Here is a 22255-nt window from a genome sequence, read left to right as displayed (position 1 = left end):
AAAGTTGTTTTCGAAGCATTTACAGGAAAAAACTTTTTATAATCATAAAGAGGGGGAAAAAAACACATTTAATCTCGTGAGTTTTCAATGAGGAAAGAGAGCATTAGTGAGCCAGAAACACAAAGCTGCTGCTAACCCGACAGTTCCATATAAAATGAAAACTCAATCAAGAACCCTAGAAGGCAGATTCCCAGGTGTATCATACTCACTGATTGCTATGTGGAAAATCCAGGAGGTGAGTCATTGTCACAAACTGATGGTTAAGAGTTTTCAGGGGAGTAACTCTCTTATCTGCGTCAATCGTTAGCATTTTTTTTAACAGATCAATGTATTCTCTTCGATCCGCCTTTTCTGCCAACATGTCTGTTCCCTCTAAGTCTGTAGACATATTCACCTTCCAAGGAAAATTTAGAAATATGATATGTCTTCATGTAAGTTAAACAGTAGCTTAAGTACTTAATGCATCTATTTTTCTCTCCAAAAGAGAGAAAATAGATTTTTAGTGATAGCATTCAAAGAAAAGAAAAACTGGGAGAAGTTCTTCTTATTACAATATCATAACTTTCACAGGAGGAGACTCTTCTTATACTGCCTAAAGAGTAGAATAAAGCCGGGCGTGGTGGCGCACGCTTGTAATCCCTGCGCTTGGGAGGCTGAGACAGGAGGATCGCATGGGTTCAAAGCCAGCCTTGGCTACTTAGTGAGGCCTTTGGCAACTTGGCGAGACCCTGTTTCCAAATAAAATATAAAAAAAAAAGGTCTGGGAGTATAACCCGGAGGAAGAAAGCCTCTGGGTTCCACCCCTAGTACCACCAAAAAAAAAGAGTAGAATAAAGCTGAATAAATTATTATCATTAAAAATTTGGAATATAAGCCAGCCAGGTGTGGTGGCGCACGCTTGTAATCCCCACAGTTGGGAGGCGGAGACAGAAGGATTGTGCAGGTTCGAAACCAGCCTCTCTGGCTTAAGAGACCCTGTTTCCAAATAAAAACATAAAATGGGTCTGGGAGTGTAGCCCGGAGGTAGAAGGTTTCCAGGAACCCCAGTACCACCCAAAAAAAAAAAAAAAAAGGAATATAGGCAGGTATGGTGGCACATGCCTATAATCACAGTACTTGGTTCAAGTCCTACCTCAGCAATTTAGAGACCCTCAGCTATTTATTTATTTATTTATTTATTTATTTATTTATTTTGTGTGTGTGGTGCTGGGGGTGGAACCCAGGGGCTTTCTACCTCTGGGCTATACTCCCAGACCTTTTTTATATTTTATTTGGAAACAGGGTCTCACTAAGTTGCTGGAAGCCTCACTGAATAGCTGAGGCTGACATCGAACCTGTGCGATCCTCCTGTCTCAGCCTCCGAAGCACGGGGATTACAAGCGTGCACCGCCACGCCCGGCTCGAGACCCTCAGCAATTTAGAGACCCAGAATAAAAAGGGCTGGGAGTAAGCCAGGCGTGGTGGTGCACTCTTGTAATCCCAGCATTTGGGAGACTGAGACAGGAGGATCGCACAGGTTCAAAGCCAGCTTTAGCTACTTAGTGAGGATCTCAGCAATTTAGTGAGACCCTGTTTCCAAATAAAATATTAAATAGGTCTGGGAGTATAGCCCGGAGGTAGAAAGCCCCTGGGTTCTATCCCCAGTACCCCCCCAACACACACACAAAAAGGGATGGGGGTATAGCAAAAGACAGAATGTCCCTGGGGTCAATCCCAAATGTCAAAAAATAAAATAAATTTGGAACAAACAAGTTAGGAAAACTGAACATTATTATTTAAATATACAACTTTCTTAGTGTTGAAAAGATTAAATGGTGCTGCGTATGGTGGCCAGTACTTGGGAGGCTGGGACAGAAGGATCACAGGTTCAAGTAGGCATGGTGGCGCATGCTTGTAATCCCAGTACTTGGGAGGCTGAGGACTGCAAGTTTGTGGCCAGCCTTAGTTACTTAGTGAGGCCCTCTGCAACTTAGTGAGACCCTGTTTCAAAATAAAGAATAAAAAATTGAGCTGGGCATATAACTCAGAGTTACACTGCCTCTGAATTCAACCTTCAGTTAAAAAAATAATAATAATAAATGGCATAAGTGCAAAATGTGTAAACAAAGTTTGAAACAGATTAAGTACCCAAATGTTAGCTCTTATGTAATTAATTATTTAGGAGAGAAAATGGGACAAGAAAAACATTTCTTATGCAATATTTTTAAATATTGATATATAACAGGACCAATTAAGCAAAAGCAAAGGAGAAATGCACACAGCTTGAATATCCCTTATTAAAATACTTGAAACCAGAAATATTCCAGATTTTAAAGCTTCTTAGATTTTGGAATATTTGTACACTTTACCAGTTGGGCATCCCTAATACAAAAATCCAAAATCTGAAATACTTTTTGAGGGTCATATCAGGTCATATCATATCAAAGAGCTCAAGATTTCAGAGCATTTCGGATTTCAGGTATTTGGTTTAGGGATGCTCAAGCTGTAATCCTATAAGTACCCTTTCTTAGGATTAAAATTCTTTCAATACATATAATATTTTTGTAAAAACTGAAAACAAGTACAAAAAAGATAACAAATTAAATTTGTCTTTAGTATAAGAGAAGTGTGTCTCTGATTAAAGAAACATATAAATGTCTGGGTTGATAAAACTTGCCTTACCTGAGCCATGTCATCTAAACAGTTAAAAATGTACTTCCGAGCTTCTTTGGATTTTATTCCAGTCTCCAATTCATGTTCTTCCGGTGTCTATAAAATATAAGTTTTAAAAATTCCACTCTATATGTTATTTTCACATTTTATTCTAAATTAAAACCAGAATACAAAGAGACAAGTGTTGTCACCTTGCCAACCACAGGGGGCATAGACAACAACCAGAAAACCTTCCAGGAGAGAGATGTGACCTTGATATCTAGCCCTACACCTTTTCAAAATGCAAGCAATGATACGGCATAGTTCCTGAAGAACATAGGGTAAGAAGGAATATTACTGTTCTATTAAAGCTATTATGAAATGACCTGATACCTCAAATGCTAGCCACTCAAAGGCTGCAGAGGAAGCTGGGCGTGGTGCCACACGCTTGTAATTCCAGCACTTGGAAGGCTAAGACAGGCAGATTGCAAAGGTTCGAAGCCAGCCTCAGGTACTGAGTGAGGCTCTCAGCAACTTAGTGAGACCTTGTTTCCAAATAAAGTATAAAAAAATAGGTCTGGGAGTATAGCCCGGAGGTAGAAAAGCCCCTGGGTTCCACCCCCAGTACCACAAAAAAAAAAAAAAAAAAAGGCTGCAGAGAAAGAGGCAGAGGGCTAATAAAGTTACTCAGAGAAGCCAGGTGTGATGGCACATGCTAGTAATCCCAGTACTTGGGAGGCTGAGAAAGGAGGATCACAGGTTCAGGTGTGGCAACTTAGTAAATGAGGCCCTCAGCAACCTAGTGAAATCTTGTTTCCAAATATGAAATAAAACAGTGCTTGGGAGTATAGCTGGAGGTAGAATGCCTCTGGTTCAATCCCCAATATCACACACACAAATACACAAAAAGTTACTCAGTGATCTCCCAAATTAAGGAGTAGTCTCAAAAGTATATACTTGTTTCAATAAGGCCTCAATGTAGAGAGTTAAAAAACTTTTATCAGCCGGGCATGGTGGCATATGCTTGTAATCCCCGCATTCAGAAGGCTGAGATGGGAGGATCAGCTACTTAGGGAGGCCCTTTTCAAAATAAAGAATAAAAAATAGGGCTGGGGTGTAGCTCAGAGTTAGAATGCCTCTGAGTTCCATCCCCAGTACCGAAAAAAAAAAAAAAAAAATTTTATCATGTTTACTGAGAATTCCCTACCAAATGGTCATTGCTAAATTTCTCTAGTTCTCATATTACTTAATGATGAGTACTGCTCTCAGCTAACTAAACTGGCATGTAGTCCCCTCTCCCTTGGTACAGGGGATTGAACCCAGGGGCATTCTAACTCTGAACTACACCCCCAGCACTATTTTATTTTTTATTTTAAAACAGAACTTTACTAAATTGCAGAGCTGACCTGGTACCTGCAATCCTCCTGCCTCAGCCTCCCAAGTACTGGGATTACAGGTGTGAAGCAGCACACACACAGCTTATTTTGTTTTTTTAACGAAGAATTGTAGCCACTCAAAGGCTGCAGAGGAAGCTGGGCGTGGTGCCACACGCTTGTAATTCCAGCACTTGGAAGGCTAAGACAGGCAGATTGCAAAGATTGCATTGTACCAAGTGGGTACAATGGAATAATTTTTCCAAATATTTTCTCCTGCCAATATATATATATTCTTTCCTTCGTCTTCTTTCCTTCCTCTACCTCAAGAACTTAATAACTAAAATTTGAGTTCCAAGTAGAGGGCAGGAAGTACAGGAACGGGTAGTACAGTAGGGAAGACAGACCTTAAGCCTCCACAACGGGTATCCCAAATTAGGATCTCTGTTGAAAAATCTGGTTGTTTTGGTTCCAGCACTGAGAAGATATTCAGCTGGCAGGCCTTGTGTCTGCGAAATATAACGAATCTGAAACAAAACCATAAACATCAATTTGGAGTTGAAAAAAGGAATTACTGAAGACTTTTACACTAAAATACTAGCTCTATCTAAGAAAGGAAGGTATAACAAAGAAATTAACTCTTTAATCAATATAACTGTTAATAATATAATATAATCCATAAATAATCTGTAAACACATAATATATTAATCCATCCACAGGTAATATCCTAGTATTTAGTTAGTAACTACCATGTTATTACAACTGCTAATTAAAAGGAAACTAAGTTTTGAAATTTTTGAGTATAATCTTTTGCTTTTTTTGTTAGACTTTTGATACTAAGTTAAAAAAAAGATTGTCCAGAGGACAGGCCAGAATAGTTTCTAAAAACTCTATGCATGAATTACCATTTTTTTCTTTTTAAACACATTACTTAATTTGAAAGGTTAGGGAAAAGTCTACTCAAACCTCTCTCCTCTTTGAACACTATAGCTCTCATCAATTTCCCCTATTCTACACAGACACAGCACTTACCTCACATACCAAAAATTTAGTACTTAGCTTCTCTACTCCCACATTAGTAGAGGGAAGGTATTGTATTTCATTCTACCAACATTTAATGATCACCTACTGTGAGCTAAGATAGAAGTTCTTACAACATGGAGAGGTATACTTTAAATTCATAAAATCATAAGAAACTCATAAAAACTATAAGAACTAACAATCCATTAGAACCCTATTAAAATCAATGAAGTTACAGGATATGAACTCAGCTGCAAAAATCAATCTTATGTCAATATACTAGCAATAAGTAATCTGAAAGTGAAAATTTTAAAGTTCCATTAACTATAGCATCAAGAAATAAAATAACGCTGGGTGTGGTGGCGCACGTTTGTAATCCCAGCATTTTGGAGGCTGAGACCAGAGGATCGCCATTAGCAGACGGCCTCATCTACTTAGTGAGGCCCTCCGCAACTCAGCGAAACCCTGTTTCAAAATAAAGAGTAAAGCCGGGCGTGGTGGCACACGCTTGTAATCCCCGAGCTTGGGAGGCAGAGACAGGAGGATCGCGCAGGTTCGAAGCCAGCCGCGCGCGCTGGCTTATGGGACCCTGTTTCCAAATAAAAAAGTATAAAGAATAGGTCTGGGAGTGTAGCCCGGAGGTAGAAGGGCTTCCAGGAACCCCAGTACCACCAAAAAAAAAAAAAAAAAAGAGTAAAAAATAGGGCAGAGGGTGTAGCTAGGAGGTCAAATGCCTCTGGGTTCCATCCCCAGAACCGCAAAAAAAATAAATAAATAAATAAATAAAAATTAAGATTAAAAAAAACTTAAAAATAAGTTTAACAAAAGTATAAAACATACTATGAAAATTACAAAACACTGCTAAAGAAAACCTAAATAAATGTAACATTATCTCAGGTTTACAGATCATAAGATTTAATACTGAGAAGGTGGTGATACTTCACAAACTGATCTATAGATTCAGTGCAAACTGAATCAAAATATCAGTTGGCTTTATTGAGAAAACTGACGTCAATCATTCCAAGTTCATATGGAAATGAAAGGGTCCCATATAGTTGAAACAATCTTGAAATAAAAGAACAAAGTTGAAGATTCATACTTTCTGGTTGCAAAACTTCCTACAAAGCCACAGTAATCAAAACAGTATAATCCTGTATAAGGACAGTTACAGGATACTCAGAGGGAAGTAAAGATTACTACACTGTTATATAGAGGGAAAGCTATATGATAATGGATTTAGTGATGATTTACTGCATATGATATCAAAAGTAAAGCATCAAAGAAAAAGAAAGCAGGAGCCGGTCGTGGTGGCGCACACTTGTAATCCCAGTACTTGGGAGACCGAGGCAGGAGGATCACAGTTACATGGCCAGCCTCAGCTACTTAGTGAGGCTTCTACAACTTAGTGAGACCCTCTTTCAAAATAAAGAATAAAAATTAGAACTGGGGGTATAGCTCAGAGGAGAATGCCCCTGGGTTTCATCCCCAGTACCACAAAAGAAGAAAAAGTAGGTAAACTGAACTTTGTCAAAGTAAAAAACATTTAGGCATCAAACAAGACCATCAATAAATGAAAAGGCAACCTATAAAATGGAAGAAAGCACGTTTAATATGATTAATTTCCAGAATACTTAAATAACTACAAATCAACAACAAAAAGCAACCACATTAGGCCAGGCGTGGTGACACACACTTGTAATCCCAGCGCTTGGGAGGCTGAGTCAGGAGGATCGCACGGGTTCAGAGCCAGCCTCAGCCGCAGCTACTGAGTGAGGCTCTCAGCAACTTAGTGAGACCCTATTTCCAAATAAAGTATAAAAAATAGGTCTGGGAGTATAGCCTGGAGGTAGAAAAGCCCCTGGGTTCCACCCCCAGTACCACAAAAAAATAATAAAATAAAATAAAAAAGCAACCACATTAAAAAAAAAAAACTGGCAATGGATTTGAATAGACATTTCTCCAAAGAAGATATAAAAATGGTTAGCGAGCATACGAAGTAAGATGCTCAACATCTCTGATCATTAGGGAAATGCAAATCAAACTCTACACAATGAAATACCATTTCACACTCACTAGGATGGCTACTATTTTTAGAAAAACCCAGGGGAGGAAAAAAAAAAAAAAACCAGCTGGGTTTGTGGCACATACTTGTAATCCCAGTACTTGGAAGGCTGAGACAGGAGGACTGCAGGTTCATGGCCAGCCTCAACTACTTAGTGATGCCCTCCGCAACTTAGTAGCTTGGAGGTAGAATGCCCCTGGGTTCCATATCTAGTACTAAAAAAACAAATTGTTGGCTAAGGTGTGGAGAAATATGAACCCTTGTGCATTGCTTCTGAGGATGTAAAATGGTATAGCCTCTGTGGAAAGGGCTTGGTGTTCCTCGTAAGTTAAACTGAGAATCACTACATGATGTAACAATTTCACTCAAAGCTATGTACCCAAAAGGATTCAAACAGGGACTGATAACATGTACAACATTCAAAGCAGCATTATTCACAATAGCCAAACAGCAGTAATAACCCAAGTAGCTATCAATAGATGAATGCCAAAAGATATTATATACATATGCAATGGAATATTAATTATAAAGGTCAGTGACATTCTAACACAAGTTGCAGTAGGGAAGAACCTTGAAAACATTATACTAAGTGAAAGAAGCAAGTCAAAGAAACCACTTTTGGGGGGAGGCATTTCTTTTTGGTACTAGGAACTGAACCCAGGGGCATTCTACCTCAAAGTGACACACTCAACCCTAATGTTGCCCTTTGCAACTCACTGAGACCCTATTTCAAAAAATAAAGAATAAAAAATAGAGCTGGGGATGCAGCTCAGAGATAGAATCCCTGGGTTCCATCCCCAGTACCACAAAACAAGAAAGAAAAACCTCTTTATTTTGAAATAGAGTCTCATAAGTTGTGGAAGGCCTCACTAAGCAGCTTAGAACCTGCAATCCTCCTGTCTCAGCCTCCCAAGTACTGGGATTACAAGCATGCACCACCATGCCCAGCTTAGAAACCACATATTATATGTGATGAATATGATATGCCAGCATAGGCAAATTTATATACACAAAAAGTAGATTAATGGTTGTCTAGAGGTAGAGTAACTGAAACAGCTGGGAGAGAACTGGGGGTTAGCTGCTAATAGGTATTGGGCTTCTTTATGAAGTAATGACAATGAAACTGACTACAGTGATGGTTGCACAACCCTGTGAACACACTAAAAATTACTGGCTGAATTGTATAGTTTGTAAATTGTATCTATATAGTTATTTAAAAAAAAAACTCAGCTGGATCCTGCATATAAATCCTTTTATATTACCAGTGATTCACCAAAAGAAACTATCCCCAATTTTAATCCCCAACAGAAACATGCTATTTATTCAACATAGGAAAAACTGTATCTTTCTACTACCCAGTTTCACATCAACACACTATACAAAAATTCTCACATCTACCAGATCATTTCTTTACAGAAAACCCCAGTTGTACCTCAGCTACTAAACCCAATCATATTTGCTTCCACTTCCTAGGAAATTTATACCAATCTACTAGGATTAAAGTGATGTCACAAAATAATTGGTCTAGGAATAACACTCTTGGAGTGTAATTGCTTGGAGCAAGGTTTGTTAATCAGAAATTCATGAATCCTCTCAAGTTATAAGCAAAAAATTATGTGCATATGTTCTGAAAAAAAATCCACAGCTTTCATTGGATTCTGAAAAGGAGCTTAGACTCAAAAAGGAGTAAAAAATCAATGACATTCGGGAGGCTAAGACCTGGAAGATCGCGGTTCGCAGACAGCCTCAGCTACTTAGTGAAGCCCTCCGCAACTTAGTGAGACCCTGTTTCAAAATAAAGAATAAGCCGGGCGTGGTGGTGCACGCTTGTAATCCCCACTCTTGGGAGGCAGAGACAGGAGGATCGCGCTGGTTCGGAGCCAGCCTCGCTAGCTTAAGAGACCCTGTTTCCAAATAAAAAATATATAAAGTAGGTCTGGGAGTGTAGCCCAGAGGTAGAAGAGCTTCCAGGAACCCCAGTACCACCAAAAAGAAAGACAGAAAGACAGAAAGACAGAAAGACAGAAAGACAGAAAGACAGAAAGAAAGAAAGAAAGAAAGAAAGAAAGAAAGAATTGGGCAGGGGGTGTGGCTCAGAGGTCAAATGCCTCTGGGTTCCAACCCAGACCCGCAAAAAAAAAAAAAAAAAAAAAAAAAATCAATGACATGGTTCAACCAATACTGTGGTTTTGCATTATTTACTCTCCCTCAGTTTTTTTTTTTTTTTTAAATAAGGAAGCCAGCTTGTTTCCCAGGAGGTAAAGAAAAGAAAAATTAAAAATTTACAAAAAAAAAACTTATAAAGCATGGTGGGCATGGTGGCACACACTTGTAATCCTAGCATTTGGGAGGCTAAGACAAGAGGATCGCAATTCAAAGACAGCCTCAACTACTTAGTGAGGCCCTTTGCAACTCACTGAGACCCTATTTCAAAAAATAAAGAATAAAAAATAGAGCTGGGGATGCAGCTCAGAGATAGAATCCCTGGGTTCCATCCCCAGTACCACAAAACAAGAAAGAAAAACCCTTACAAAGCACAATGTAAATGGCTACTTAGGAGTGGGGTTTTGTTTGTTTGTTTTTGTAGACCTGGGAATCAAACTCAAGGCCTTGCACAAGCTAAGCAACACTCTATCCCAGCCTGAGTGACCCCATTTTTTCCAATATTTTACTCAAAGTTGTGCTTTTTCAAAGAGTTAAATTTTTGGAAGTTGGTAAATGCTACATCTACTAAAACAGACTGAGCAAAGTTATAAACTGAATAGAAGAAAATACTGTTTTGGTATTTTTTTCTTTTTAATCATTCCAGATAACTATTTCTCAAAAAGAAAATCACAAAATCTTGTATATCTACTATGTCAAAGTGTCAAGCTGAAGATACACTGGTGAAATGAAACAATCTCTACCCCTCAAGGAATTCCCAGTATAGAGCATAGAATTAGAAAAAAAAAAAAAAGTACAAGAAAGGAGAATTCACAATTCACCTCTTTGACAAAACTTCAGTATCTTCTTCTATTTGAGAGACTGGGTACCAATTCCCAACACTATGAGTGGAAATCCATGTCTAATATTTACTCCCAAAAAATTTAACTACTGATAGTCTGCTGTTAACTAGAAGCTTTATCAATAACACATGTTAATATATAAACATATATAGCTGGGCATGGTGGCACATGCTCATAATCCCAGTACTTAGAAGGCTGAGACAGGAGGATCACAGGTTTGCAGCCAACGTCAGCTACTTGGACCCTCTGCCACTTAGTGAGACCCTGCTTCAAGATAAAAAATAAAATATAGGGCTAGGGGCATAGTTTAGAGGTAGAATGCCCCTGGGTTTAATCCCTGGTACTAAAAAAAAATATATATATATATATATATATAATTTCATGTTTTACATATATATACATATTATTACATAATATACACACATACATGAAAGACATGCAAGAACCTTAAGAGATCACTTTTTCCTGTTATACACAATTTACTGCAAAGAAACTGCTCATGTGGAGAGGATTAGCATCACACAGCATTTTAACTAAGTCTAAGATTTCAATTCTGCAACTATTTCAACAAAATTAACAAGGATACATTAAAATAGGTTGGAAATCATAATCTAGAGCTTATATATTATACTAATAATTATATTTTTCTTCCTATCATTACATGATGTGCTATATACTACATTTAACTTTTTATAGGTGTTCCACATTTGGAATGATGGGACAAAATAGGTTAAGCAGATATTCACTGCACCTGAGTTTAACACAACAGTAACAGGTCATAGCTATGAAATTATTACAGTTACTACAGTTAAGTTTATGTAGCTATAATTTAATAATAAATCTTCCTGTTTACATTCCTCTTAACTGAATGGAATCATATATGGTCTATGTATTTGTGTGTAAGCTTTAATAAATTCTAACTTTTTACATAAGATTTTTATAATTTATGGGAGTATATGCTAAAATTATTTATCTACATGTATTTTATGCATTCATGACATACATAATTCTTTTTTTTTTTTTTTTTTTTTTTTTTTTTTTTTTTTGGTGGTACTGGGGTTTCTGGAAGCCCTTCTACCTCCGGGCTACACTCCCAGACCTATTTTTACATTTTTATTTTGAAACAGGGTCTCCTAAGCCAGCGCGCGCGGCTGGCTTCGAACCTGCGCGATCCTCCTGTCTCTGCCTCCCAAGCGCGGGGATTACAAGCGTGCGCCACCACGCCCGGCCCATACATAATTCTTAATTTTTCAACATTCTTAGGTTATGCAATTCAGTGGTGGGATTTTTCAAGTTGTCACAAATTTTTTTTAAAAAGTAAGCGGACCATGCAGTTGAAACCTATGTTATTCAAGGGTGAAGTGTCCTGGCTTTCAATGTGCATCCAAATAAACATTCTTACCTGATCATATTCCGAAGCACCAGGATAAAGAGGCCACCCCAAAAAAAGCTCAGCTATTACACAGCCCAGTGACCACATATCAATAGCTTCACAAAATGGTAATCCGAGAATAATTTCAGGAGCTCTAGAAAAATAAAAAATACCAGATTAAAAAAATAAACACTACTTATCAAAGTTAACTATGTCAACTAAAGTCTTCTAGTATCAGCTAATAATACATTTTTTTGGGGGGGGTACTGGGGTTCCTGGAAGCCCTTCTACCTCCGGGCTACACTCCCAGATCTATTTTTACATTTTTGTTTGGAAACAGGGTCTCCTAAGCCAGCACGTGGGGCTGGCTTCGAACCTGCGCGATCCTCCTGTCTCTGCCTCCCAAGCACGGGGATTACAAGCGTGCGCCACCACGCCCGGCAAATAATACATTTATATAATGGAACTGAAAACAATCTTTGGTATACAATTAAGTTATCCAAAACTCAGGGACATATGTGTCTCAGACTTCAGAATTTCTTGAATTTCAGAAAGCTAACGCAGAACATAAATAACGTGTTAAATAAGAATCCCAATGGAGCTCATCAGGACAGTATCCCATTATCATACAAATTGCCATTTCTTCAACAAAACATTAAGCAGGCATATTAATTTGATTAAATAAAAGACTCTGGCCTTACTATGGTTTACATGTCATGTCGTCAAGAAATGGTTTTATAGCTGGGCGTGGAGGCTAAGACTGGAGGATCACGGTTCACGGACAGCCTCAGCTACTTAGTGAGGCCCCTCTGCAACTTAGTGAGACCAGGTTTCAAAATAAAGAATAAAGCCGGGCGTGGTGGCGCACGCTTGTAATCCCCGCGCTTGGGAGGCAGAGACAGGAGGATCGCGCAGGTTCGAAGCCAGCCGCGCGCGCTGGCTTAGGAGACCCTGTTTCCAAATTTAAAAAATGTAAAAATAGGTCTGGGAGTGTAGCCCGGAGGTAGAAGGGCTTCCAGGAACCCCAGTACCACAAATAAATAAATAAATAAATAAATAAATAAATAAATAAATAAATAAATAAATGAATAAAAACGGGGCGGGGAGTATAGCTCAGAGGTCAAATGCCCCTGGGTTCCATCCCCAGACCTGAAAATAAAATAAAACAATGGTTTTATACCAAACTTTGGAAAAAGTTTTCAATTCTGAAAACTTTTTTGATTACAGATAAATAACCACAGATACTTTCCTTTTTATTATAAAATGATTGGTTTAAATGGCTTGGTCAATAAATACCCCTTTGTGACAAAAATGTTTTCTGAAAAAACATGATGGTTGTCATCACACTCTATAACCAGCCTGTCAGCATTTTTTTTTTTTTTTTGTGGTACTGGGGGTGGAACCCAGAGGCCTTCTACCTCTGGGCTATACTCCCAGACCTATTTTATACTTTATTTGGAATCAGGGTCTCACTAGGTTGCTGAGAGCCTCACTAAGTAGCTGAGGCTGGTTTTGAACCTGTGAGATCCTCCTGTCTCAGCCTCCCAAGCGCAGGGATTACAAGCGTGCGCCACCATGCCCGGCAGCCTGTCAGCATTTAAATCCCATTTCTTTCGCTTATAGCTACAGGTACTTTACTTAAATCTCTCTATGCCTCAGGTTATCTATAAAATGAAGATAGTAAGAGTACCCATCACACAGGGTTGCTATGAAGGTTAAAAAAAATTAAAGTTCTATCTTAACTATGTTAAAACTTTTAAAAGTTGGCACTTTTTTGTACTTTTAGAAAAAATCATTTCCATTAATGTTTCAAGTAAGAAACACAACCCTAGGGGACCTTAAAGATTAAGGCAATGTATAAACTAAAAGTTTTATATAGCCGGGCGTGGTGGCGCACGCTTGTAATCCCCGCGCTTGGGAGGCTGAGACAGGAGGATCGCACGGGTTCAAAGCCTTCCTCAGCTGCTTAGTGAGGCTCTCAGTAACTTAGTGAGACCCTGTTTCCAAATAAAGTATAAAACAGGCGTGTGAGTATAGCCCGGAGGTAGAAAAGCCCCTGGGTTCTACTCTCAATACCATACACACACACACAAAAAAAGTGATATTCCAATGAGTGTAACCCATCTGTAATCCCAACTACTTGGGGAGGCTGAGTCAGGAGGAGTACAAGTTTGAGGCCAGCCTGGCCAACCTAGCAAGACCCTGTCTCAAAAAAGAAAATTAAAAGAGCTGAGGATGTAGCTCAGTGGTAGAGCATTTGCCTAGCATGAGCAAGGCTCTGTGTTCAATCCCCAGTAAAACACACACACACACACACACACACACACACACACACACACACACTCCTATTGCCGTTAGCTATACCCACAAACTACTGGTGAAATTTCAGAGTTCAATTAAATTCCAAGCATTATGGTATGGTTTCATGGTTTTAAGACAGCATACAACAGAAGCATTAATAAAGCAGAGAGTAGAGTACCCAGAAACAACATAAAAGCTTTTCTAAAATTGTAAAGGAACAAAATTTTCTACTCTTAGTGAGCAGAATCATTAATTTTCAAGTATGACAGTGCCAAAAATAGCTGGCAGGGAGCATACAAAAGGCTTTGTGCCAAAATAAAAACTAGGCTTAGAACATTCCAAAGCATCAGCTGGAGAACATCAGACTGATTCTGCCATTCCCACCACACCAGAAAGGCACTGTGAAGTGCGAAAGGTAGGTCATGAGAGAATGGTCAGGCCACCCAGTAACTAATGTCCTTGAAAAGGTAGCAAAAGCCAGATGCGTTGGCACACACCTGTAATCCCAATAGTTGGGAGGCTAAGACGAGGATCACAGGTTCTCAGCCAGCCTCAGCTGCCAACTTCGTAAGACCCTGTTTCAAAATAAAGATTAAGCCGGGCGTGGTGGCACACGTTTGTAATCCCAGGATTTGGGAGGTTGAGACAGGAGGATCACAGTTCACAGACAGCCTCAGCTACTTAGTGAGGCAATTTGCAACCCAGTGAGACCCTGTTTCAAAATAAAAAAGAATAAAGCTTGTCTAGCATATGCAAAGCACTGGGTTCAATCCTAGTACTGAAAAATAAATAAATAAAACAAATATAGGCTCTAATTACTATAGTCAAGTAGTAAAAACAGCAGTCCCTGCCTTTTGATTTCTGTGTGTGTGTGTGTGTTACTGGGGATGGAACCCAGGGGCATTCTACCTCTGAGCTACACCCCACCCCTAAATTTTTTTTTTATTCTTTATTTTGAAACATGGACTCACTGAGTTGCAAAGGGCCTAGCTAAGTAGCTGAGACTGTCCATGAACCACGATTCTCCTGTCTCAGCCTCCTAAATGCTGGGATTACAAGCATGTGCCACCACGCCTGGTTTCTAACTTTAAACTTCTATATATATTGGAAAGTTTCTCCAAAGTCATAAAGCTTTATTTCACCGGCACCCAGCTTAAGCTGAGGTTAGGATCACTAAACATTTTATTGTCATTTTCATGAACATTTGTTTCCTTCTTCCCATCTCAGAGGCATCACACCCAAAACTGTTATATAAAGTCTAATTTCCTGCATGTGTGGCTTAGTAGCTTAGGTATAACTGTAGCTTCATTGTTAGAGGAAATTAGATTGTCTAGGATAAATTTAAAGCTATACTTTCCTTTTCTAGAACCTGTCCTTCCATAAATAACAAATAAAGTGATCTTAGCTTGAAATAAAGGCTAGTTAGTTTGTTCAGAACAAAAAAGCACTGGGCTCGTAAGTAAAACTAAAACTTAAGACCAACGAACAGCACTGTTTCTATAAGCTGGTCTACATTTACTGTGGGACCAGAGAATAAAATATATTTCCACTGCCTAAATCATTTAGCCATACCCATGTCCAGTGAAGAGAGCAGTGTGGTATATTGCTGCCAACTGATAATAGAGATGTCACCTAACTCCAACTAGAATGGCAATCATTCAAAACACAAACAACAACAAATGCTGGTGAGAATGTAGATAAGTAGAAATCCTAACACAATATTGGTGGGACTGCAAATTAGTGCAACCACTTTGGAAAACAGTATGGAGGATTCTCAGAAGAATGGAAACAAACTTACCATATGACCCAGCAATACCCCTTCTGGGTATCTACCCAAAAGAATAGAAACCAAACTACCAAACTAATGCATGTATATATGTTCATAGCTGCACTACTGCCAAAATGTGGAACCAGCCAAGATTTCCATCAACAGATGAATGAATTATAAAACTATGGGATATGTACACGATGGAATTTTACTCGGCCATAAAGAAAAATACAATTACATCATTGACAGGAAAATGGACGGAACTGGATGACATTATGCTAAATGAGATTAGTCACAAAAAAATATGCTCTTCCTAATATGCAAAAGCTAGGAAGAAAACGGGTCATAGGAGGAACTCTAGATGAAGGAGAAACTATAGATGAGCAAATAAGGTGACCTAAGGGGATGGAAGGGGGGGAGGAAGAGGGAAATTCTCTAATGTTCATGATGTATATTAACAAACATATCAAAGTCAATCACTAAGCCAAACAAGAGAAGGGGGAGAATGGGGCGGGTATTGGGGAAGGACTAATTGGGTGATGTGTGTATGTATGCCTCTACCATCTTATACTGCATTAAGAAGTATGAATATAGGCTGGGCGTGGTGGCGCACGCTTGTAATCCCGCACTTGGGAGGCCGAGACAGGAGGATTGCACAGGTTCGAAGCCAGCCTCAGCAGCTTAGTGAGGCTCTCAGCAACTTAGTGAGACCCTGTTTCCAAATAAAATATAAAATAGGTCTGGGAGTATAGCCTGGAGGTAGAAAAGCCCCTGGGTTCTACCCCCAAGTACTACAAAACAAAACAAAACAAAAAAAAGTGTGACTACAATGCACCAATAAAAAGTTAAAAGAAAAACAAAATTATTCAAATGATAGTTTAGATTAAAAGAATAAGGAAAAGGTACAAAGACCAGCAACCTAATACAAAAATGTTTTGTTTTGTTTTTTGGAATTGGGATTGAACTCAGGAGCATGTTTTGCCTCAGTCATGTTTTGTGTGTCTTGAAACAGGGTCTCACTAAGCTGATGAGACTCACTACATTGCTGAGGGTGGTGTTGAACCTGTCTCAGCCTCCCAAGTACTGGGATTACAGGCATACGCCACCACACCAGGCTTAATAGAGAAATTATTCAAGTGAATTATACATTAGAGAAAGCCAAGCAGCCAGAACTATTTATCCTTCAAATTTCTTGAAGTTTTTAACTGATAATTCCATCAAAATGATTTCATGAAACAATTCTCAACTTTTTGCTCTCCTATTTTTCAATTTTATAATTTCTCTGTTACCTGTCTTTGACAGCACACACAGTTTCAGAACACCTATAGGCACTGAGTAGAACAAGTTCAGGAAGCTGATGAACCCTCATCCCTGGGCTATGAACATCCTCTTAGTTCGTCAGCACTCGGAAGGGAATGCTGAGCTGAGCCTCATCGGGTGCACCTGCAGAGTGTATTGTACATTTGTACTGTACCTGTGGGTGTTGGTGGAATTGCTCAGAGCAAAGCATTAAAAGCAACTGTAGTTGGAATCTCAATCTTCCAAGACATAAATAAATAGGTGAGATAAAAAAAATCCCAAAACTAGCCAGTACTGCCTAGGGCAGTATAAAACCAGAAACCAAGAATTCCTGGAGTTTCTTTACCTTGCTCAAGTAAAAACTGGCAGAAGTTTTGGGGGGTTTTTTTTGTGTGTGTGTTTTGTTTAGTTTTGTTTTTGTACTGAGGATGGAACCCAGGAGCATTTTGCCCCCAAGTTATAACCCCAGCCCTTTTTATTTTTATCTTAAAACAGGGACTTGCTACCTTGCTGAGGCTCTTGTTTAATTGTTGAAGCTGGCCTCAAATCTGCAATCCTCCTGTTTCAGCCTTCCAAATACTTGGATTACAGGCGTGAACAACTATACCCAACTATAATTGGCAGTTTTATAAAGCTATAAAAAAGATAATATGCCAGCCGGGCATGGTGGCGCACGCTTGTAATCCCAGCATTCAGGAGGCTGAGACCGGAGGATTGCGGTTTGCGGACAGCCTCAGCTACTTAGGCCCTTCACAACTCAGTGAGTCCCTGTTTCAAAAATAAAAGACTAAAAAAAATAGGGCTGGAGGTGTGGCTCAGAGGTACAATACCCCTGGGTTCAATCCTCAGTACTGAAAACAAAAGGCTCAAAAATTTTATTCATCAAACAACACTATCAACAAGTAAAAAGGCAACCTTGGAAGAAAATTACTTACAAATCATGTCTATTAATATCTGGAATATATGAACTCTTACAACTAACTCAACAACAACAAAATATAACTTAATTCAAAAAATTAGCAAAGAACTTGAATACGTATTTCTCCAAATATGTCCAAAAAGTATGTGAAAAATTTCTCTTAAGAAAAATGTAAATCAAACCAAGTGTAGTGGCTCACACCTGTATTCCCAACATCAGGGAGGCTGAGACAGGAGGACCACAAGTTCAAGAGAGCCTTAGCAATAGTGACTCACAGCAAACTAGCGAGACTTGCTTCAAAACAAAAAATTAAAAGGGGTAGGGGTGGAGCTCAGAGGTAGAATGCCCTTGGGTTCAATCCCCAGTACCGCACAAAAAAATTAAAATATGCAATTTAGTGAGAACACATTTCAAAATAAGGAATAAAACATAGGGCTGAGGATATAGCTCAGAGGTAGAATACCTCTGGGTTCAATCTCTAGTACTGCATTTAAAAAAGAATATTATTTTGCCATTAAAAAGAATAGAGTTGTCAGGCATGATGGTACACACCTGTAATCCTAGTACCTGGGAGGCTGAGAAAGGAGGATCACAGGCTCAAAGCTAGCCTCCACAACTCACTGAGGCCCATACCAACTTAGCAAGACCCTGTTTCCAAATAAAAAATAAAAATAGGACTGGGAGCCAGGCATGGTGGTACACACTTGTATTCCCAGTACTTGGGAGGCTGAGAGGAGGATAGAAGGTTTGAAACCAGCCTCAGCAACTGAGTGAAACTCTGTTTCCAAATGAAAGAATAAAATAGATCTGGGAGCATAGCTCAGAGGTAGAATGCCCCAGGGTTCCTTCTATCCCCAGTATCAAAAAAAAAAAAAATGCTACCAACCTTATGCTTAGTGCTATGTGATCAATAAACAAGACACAAAAGGACAATACTATAAAATTTCACTTGTATACACTATTCAGACAGGCAACACATAGAGACATAAAATCAAACAGATGTTACCAGAGTAGGAAGAAAGGAAAATAGAGTTATTGCTTAAGGGTTAGAGTTTCTGTTTAGAAAACATCTTGGGAGCTGGGCGTGGTGGCGCACGCTTGTAATCCCAGCATTTGGGAGGCTGAGACCAGAGGATTGTGGTTCACAGACTGCCTCAGCTACTTAGTGAGGTCCTCTGCAACTTAGTGAGACCCAGTTTCAAAATAAAGAATAAAAAATAGGGCAGGATAGGGCAGGAGGTGTAGCCCAGAGGTTGAATGCCCCTGGGTTCCATCCCCAGACCCACAGAAGAAAAAAAAAGTAAACATCTTGGGAGCTGGGCATGGTGGCGCATGCTTGTAATCCCAGTACTTAGGAGGTTGAGACAGTATCAACTACTTAGTAAGGCCCTCTACAATTTAGTTAGACCTAGTTTCAAAATAAAGAATAAGAAATAGGGCTGGGGGTGTAGCTTGGAGGTAGAATGCCCCTGGGTTCAATTCCTGGTACCACAAAAAAAAAAAAAAAATCTTGGAAGTTAATAGTAGTGTCATGTATTTAATAAACAGTGGTAGTAGTCATACAACATTGTGAACCTACTTAACACCACTAAGCAGAACCTGTTAACAGTTTGAATCAAAAGTTTCTGCCAAAGGCTCATATGTAAAAGCTTGGTCCCCAGCTAAGGGAGCTGTTGGAAGCTAGTGCTTTAAGACATGGGGCCTAGTGAAAGGAAGTTAGGTCAATTTGAAGGGGACGTTGGGACTTCAACCCCTTTGCCTCTCTCTTTGCTTCCCAGCTGCCATAAAGCAAGCAGTTTTGCTCCATCATTCCATTCCCCATCACGATGCTCTATCTTGTCACAGAGAATTTTGGTTTTGTTTATTTGGTGATGGAGATAGAATCCAGGGTATCATGCATGCTAGGCAAGTGCTTCTCACTGAACTATATCCCTAGCCCACTTCATTTTTTGATTGGATACTTGTTTGATACTATTAAACAATATCAGATTCCTTAAAATTAATAACTAAATAACTAAATGAGGTGCTGAGAACTAAAAGCACATTTAAAAAGAGCCTTAGTTATGGTATAGACAAAATTATATATACCAACTTAAGTACTGACCCAAAAATCATTATATTAAGGAAACATTAGAGGTATCAATCTAGAAATATAAATCACTAAAATAAGGTACTTGGGCCAAGGCTACCTTATAATAAGTAAGTAAGTTCAAAATATTATACAGAATGCTAAAAATGGAAGAGATTATAGCAATCATCTAATTCCCACAATTATATAAAAAAAAAGAATATCAAAAAGAGAAATGTAGCCGGGCGTGGTGGCACATGCTTGTAATCCCCGCGCTTGGGAGGTGGAGATAGGAGGATCACGCAGGTTCGAAGCCAGCCTCGCTGGCTTAAGAGACCCTGTCTCCAAATATAAAATAGGTCTGGGAGTGTAGCCTGGAGGTAGAAGGGTTCCATCCCCAGTACCACCAAAAAAAAAAAAAAAGAGAGAGAAATGTAAAAGGATAAAATGCTGCTAGAGTTAAACCTGGAGTCATTCCCAAAGCATTTTACCTGCCAAGACATGAGCTTGGAAAAAAAACAACAACATATGCCCAAATTCATGACAAATAAATATCTTTTTATATTTAAAGACTCCTTAAAGTGAGAAAATTAAGTATAATGGTAGTAAAGAAAGAGTCAGCTGCTAGTATTATTCTAGTAGACAACCTTCAGAACCAGACTGAGTTGATTTTTCTAGTGCTAAATGAAATTTAAGAAAGATAACATTACATGTAGGAACGCCACATACACATGTAATGAGCTAAAACACAGCCTATTTCTATCTTGGAATCTGTTAATAAACTGTTATTAATCCTATATAATGTACATTAATTATAAGGACAGATCTCCAGGCTAACACATGCTTTTTAGTATTTTCCACTTGCCTGTAGTATCGTGACTGCAGATAGGTTGAGCACACAGCTTTGGAAACGTGACTAGCAGAACCAAAGTCAATGACCTTCACTCGGTAGGGCTGGCGAACTGGATCGACGAGCATTATGTTTTCAGGCTTAAGATCAGCATGAATCAGGCCAAGGCTCTTGAGCTTCATCAAGGCTGTGGCCACCTGCTGCAAGATCGGTCTGATGTACTTGAGTGGCAGTGGGCTAAACTTGTTCTGTTTTAGAAAATCATATAAGTTCTGCTCCAGCATCTCAAACACAAGGCAGGTGTGATTCTTATGCTGAAAGCACTCATAAGAACGGACAAAATTATACTCGTCAGCATTTTCACTGCTTAGGCGGGAAAGGATGCTCACTTCAATCTGTCCTTGTCTGGCATAGGAGGGGTGGTTCTTCAAAATTTTAATAGCCACAATTTCCTTGGTACTCCGCTTCCAGCACTTGGCCACCTGTCCAAATGTCCCCCGGCCTAGGAACTCCAAGACTTCATAGCTATTGGTCATAGAGCAAAGGATCTCATGCTGGACCAGCTGGTAATCCCCTTCTCCGCTAGAACTGCTACTCTTTGTGGTCACAGTGGTGGTCGTGGCAGCAGCACCCACCACAGTCCTGTTTTGCAGCATGAGAGGGGGATGTTCTTCTATGATCTGCACGCTACCGTTGCTGTCAACTTCCTCACTTTTTCTTTTCAATCCACATTTTTGATATGGCTCAAGCAAGGAAACGTTGCTTCTGTGAGTCAGGGTCTGGCTGTTTTGGAAGGTTGACGTAGCGGCGCTGCCCGAGCTATCAGCTGCTGTTACAACGATATGCTCAACGGCAGGAGCTGGGAGGAGGAGACCCTGGTCGTAAGCAGGAATATTGAAATTTGCTACCTGGTGAGAGGAGTTGGCTTGCCCTTGTGCCGCTGGGAGGGTTTTGCTGTGGGTATAGTATTTGTCGTTACTGCTCTGTCCTGAAACATCCCAGCCAGAGGGCTCTATTTTCAGTTTCTTCGCACTGCAAAAGGCACTCGACGACACTGATGGGGGGGAAAACACCTGCAGCTGTGATGCCATAACTACAAGGAGAGAAAAGAAGAATGAGACCACAAGGTCAAGAGATAAAGGCTTAGCAACAGCATGCATAAAAACACTTCAGTTGGTAAAAGAAGCATGATATAATAACGTTCTCCTCCTTTCAAAAGCCAATTCAGTCTGAACCTACATTCACAGAAACAGAGTCCCGAATGTGCTAAAGTGAAGGCTTTCCACTCTACACTGGTCATGCATAGCATATCTCTATCTACATTTGAAAAGGACCATTGAAGCCAAGTGTGTAATCCCAGCACTTAAGAAACTGAGATAAGAGGATTGCAGGTTCGAGGCTAGTCCTAGAAACTTAGCAAGATCTTGTTTCAAAATAATAATAATTTAAAAAAGCTGGAAGTGAAGCTCAGAGGTAAAATTCCTGGGTCCAATCCCCAGTACCAAAAAAAAAAAGGAAAGAAAAGGGCCATTTATAAACTGACCAGTAGAAAGTAACCATGTTGATGAAAAGGCTAGAGAATTTCT

General features: G+C 39.4%; 1 protein-coding gene across 4 annotated transcripts in view; it reads right to left on the bottom strand.

Moving 5' to 3' along the window:
• The window catches only part of HIPK1 (homeodomain interacting protein kinase 1), a gene marked incomplete at both ends in the record, with an annotated part of 42750 nt that extends 20990 nt beyond the window's left edge, over positions 1-21760 (bottom strand). For all 4 annotated transcript variants that reach the window (XM_080691234.1, XM_080691235.1, XM_080691237.1 and 1 more), the window contains 5 exons: positions 210-394; positions 2662-2748; positions 4412-4531; positions 11495-11618; positions 20685-21760. In XM_080691234.1, the coding sequence (XP_080547360.1) occupies positions 210-394; positions 2662-2748; positions 4412-4531; positions 11495-11618; positions 20685-21760 (1592 nt within the window). The remainder of the gene's footprint in view (positions 1-209; positions 395-2661; positions 2749-4411; positions 4532-11494; positions 11619-20684) is intronic.
• Positions 21761-22255: the final 495 nt, after the last annotated feature.

Source organism: Muscardinus avellanarius (assembly GCF_963383645.1).
Source record: "Muscardinus avellanarius genome assembly, chromosome: 3".
Taxonomy (NCBI): Eukaryota; Metazoa; Chordata; class Mammalia; order Rodentia; family Gliridae; genus Muscardinus; species Muscardinus avellanarius.
This window is presented reverse-complemented; position numbering and strand designations above follow the sequence as displayed.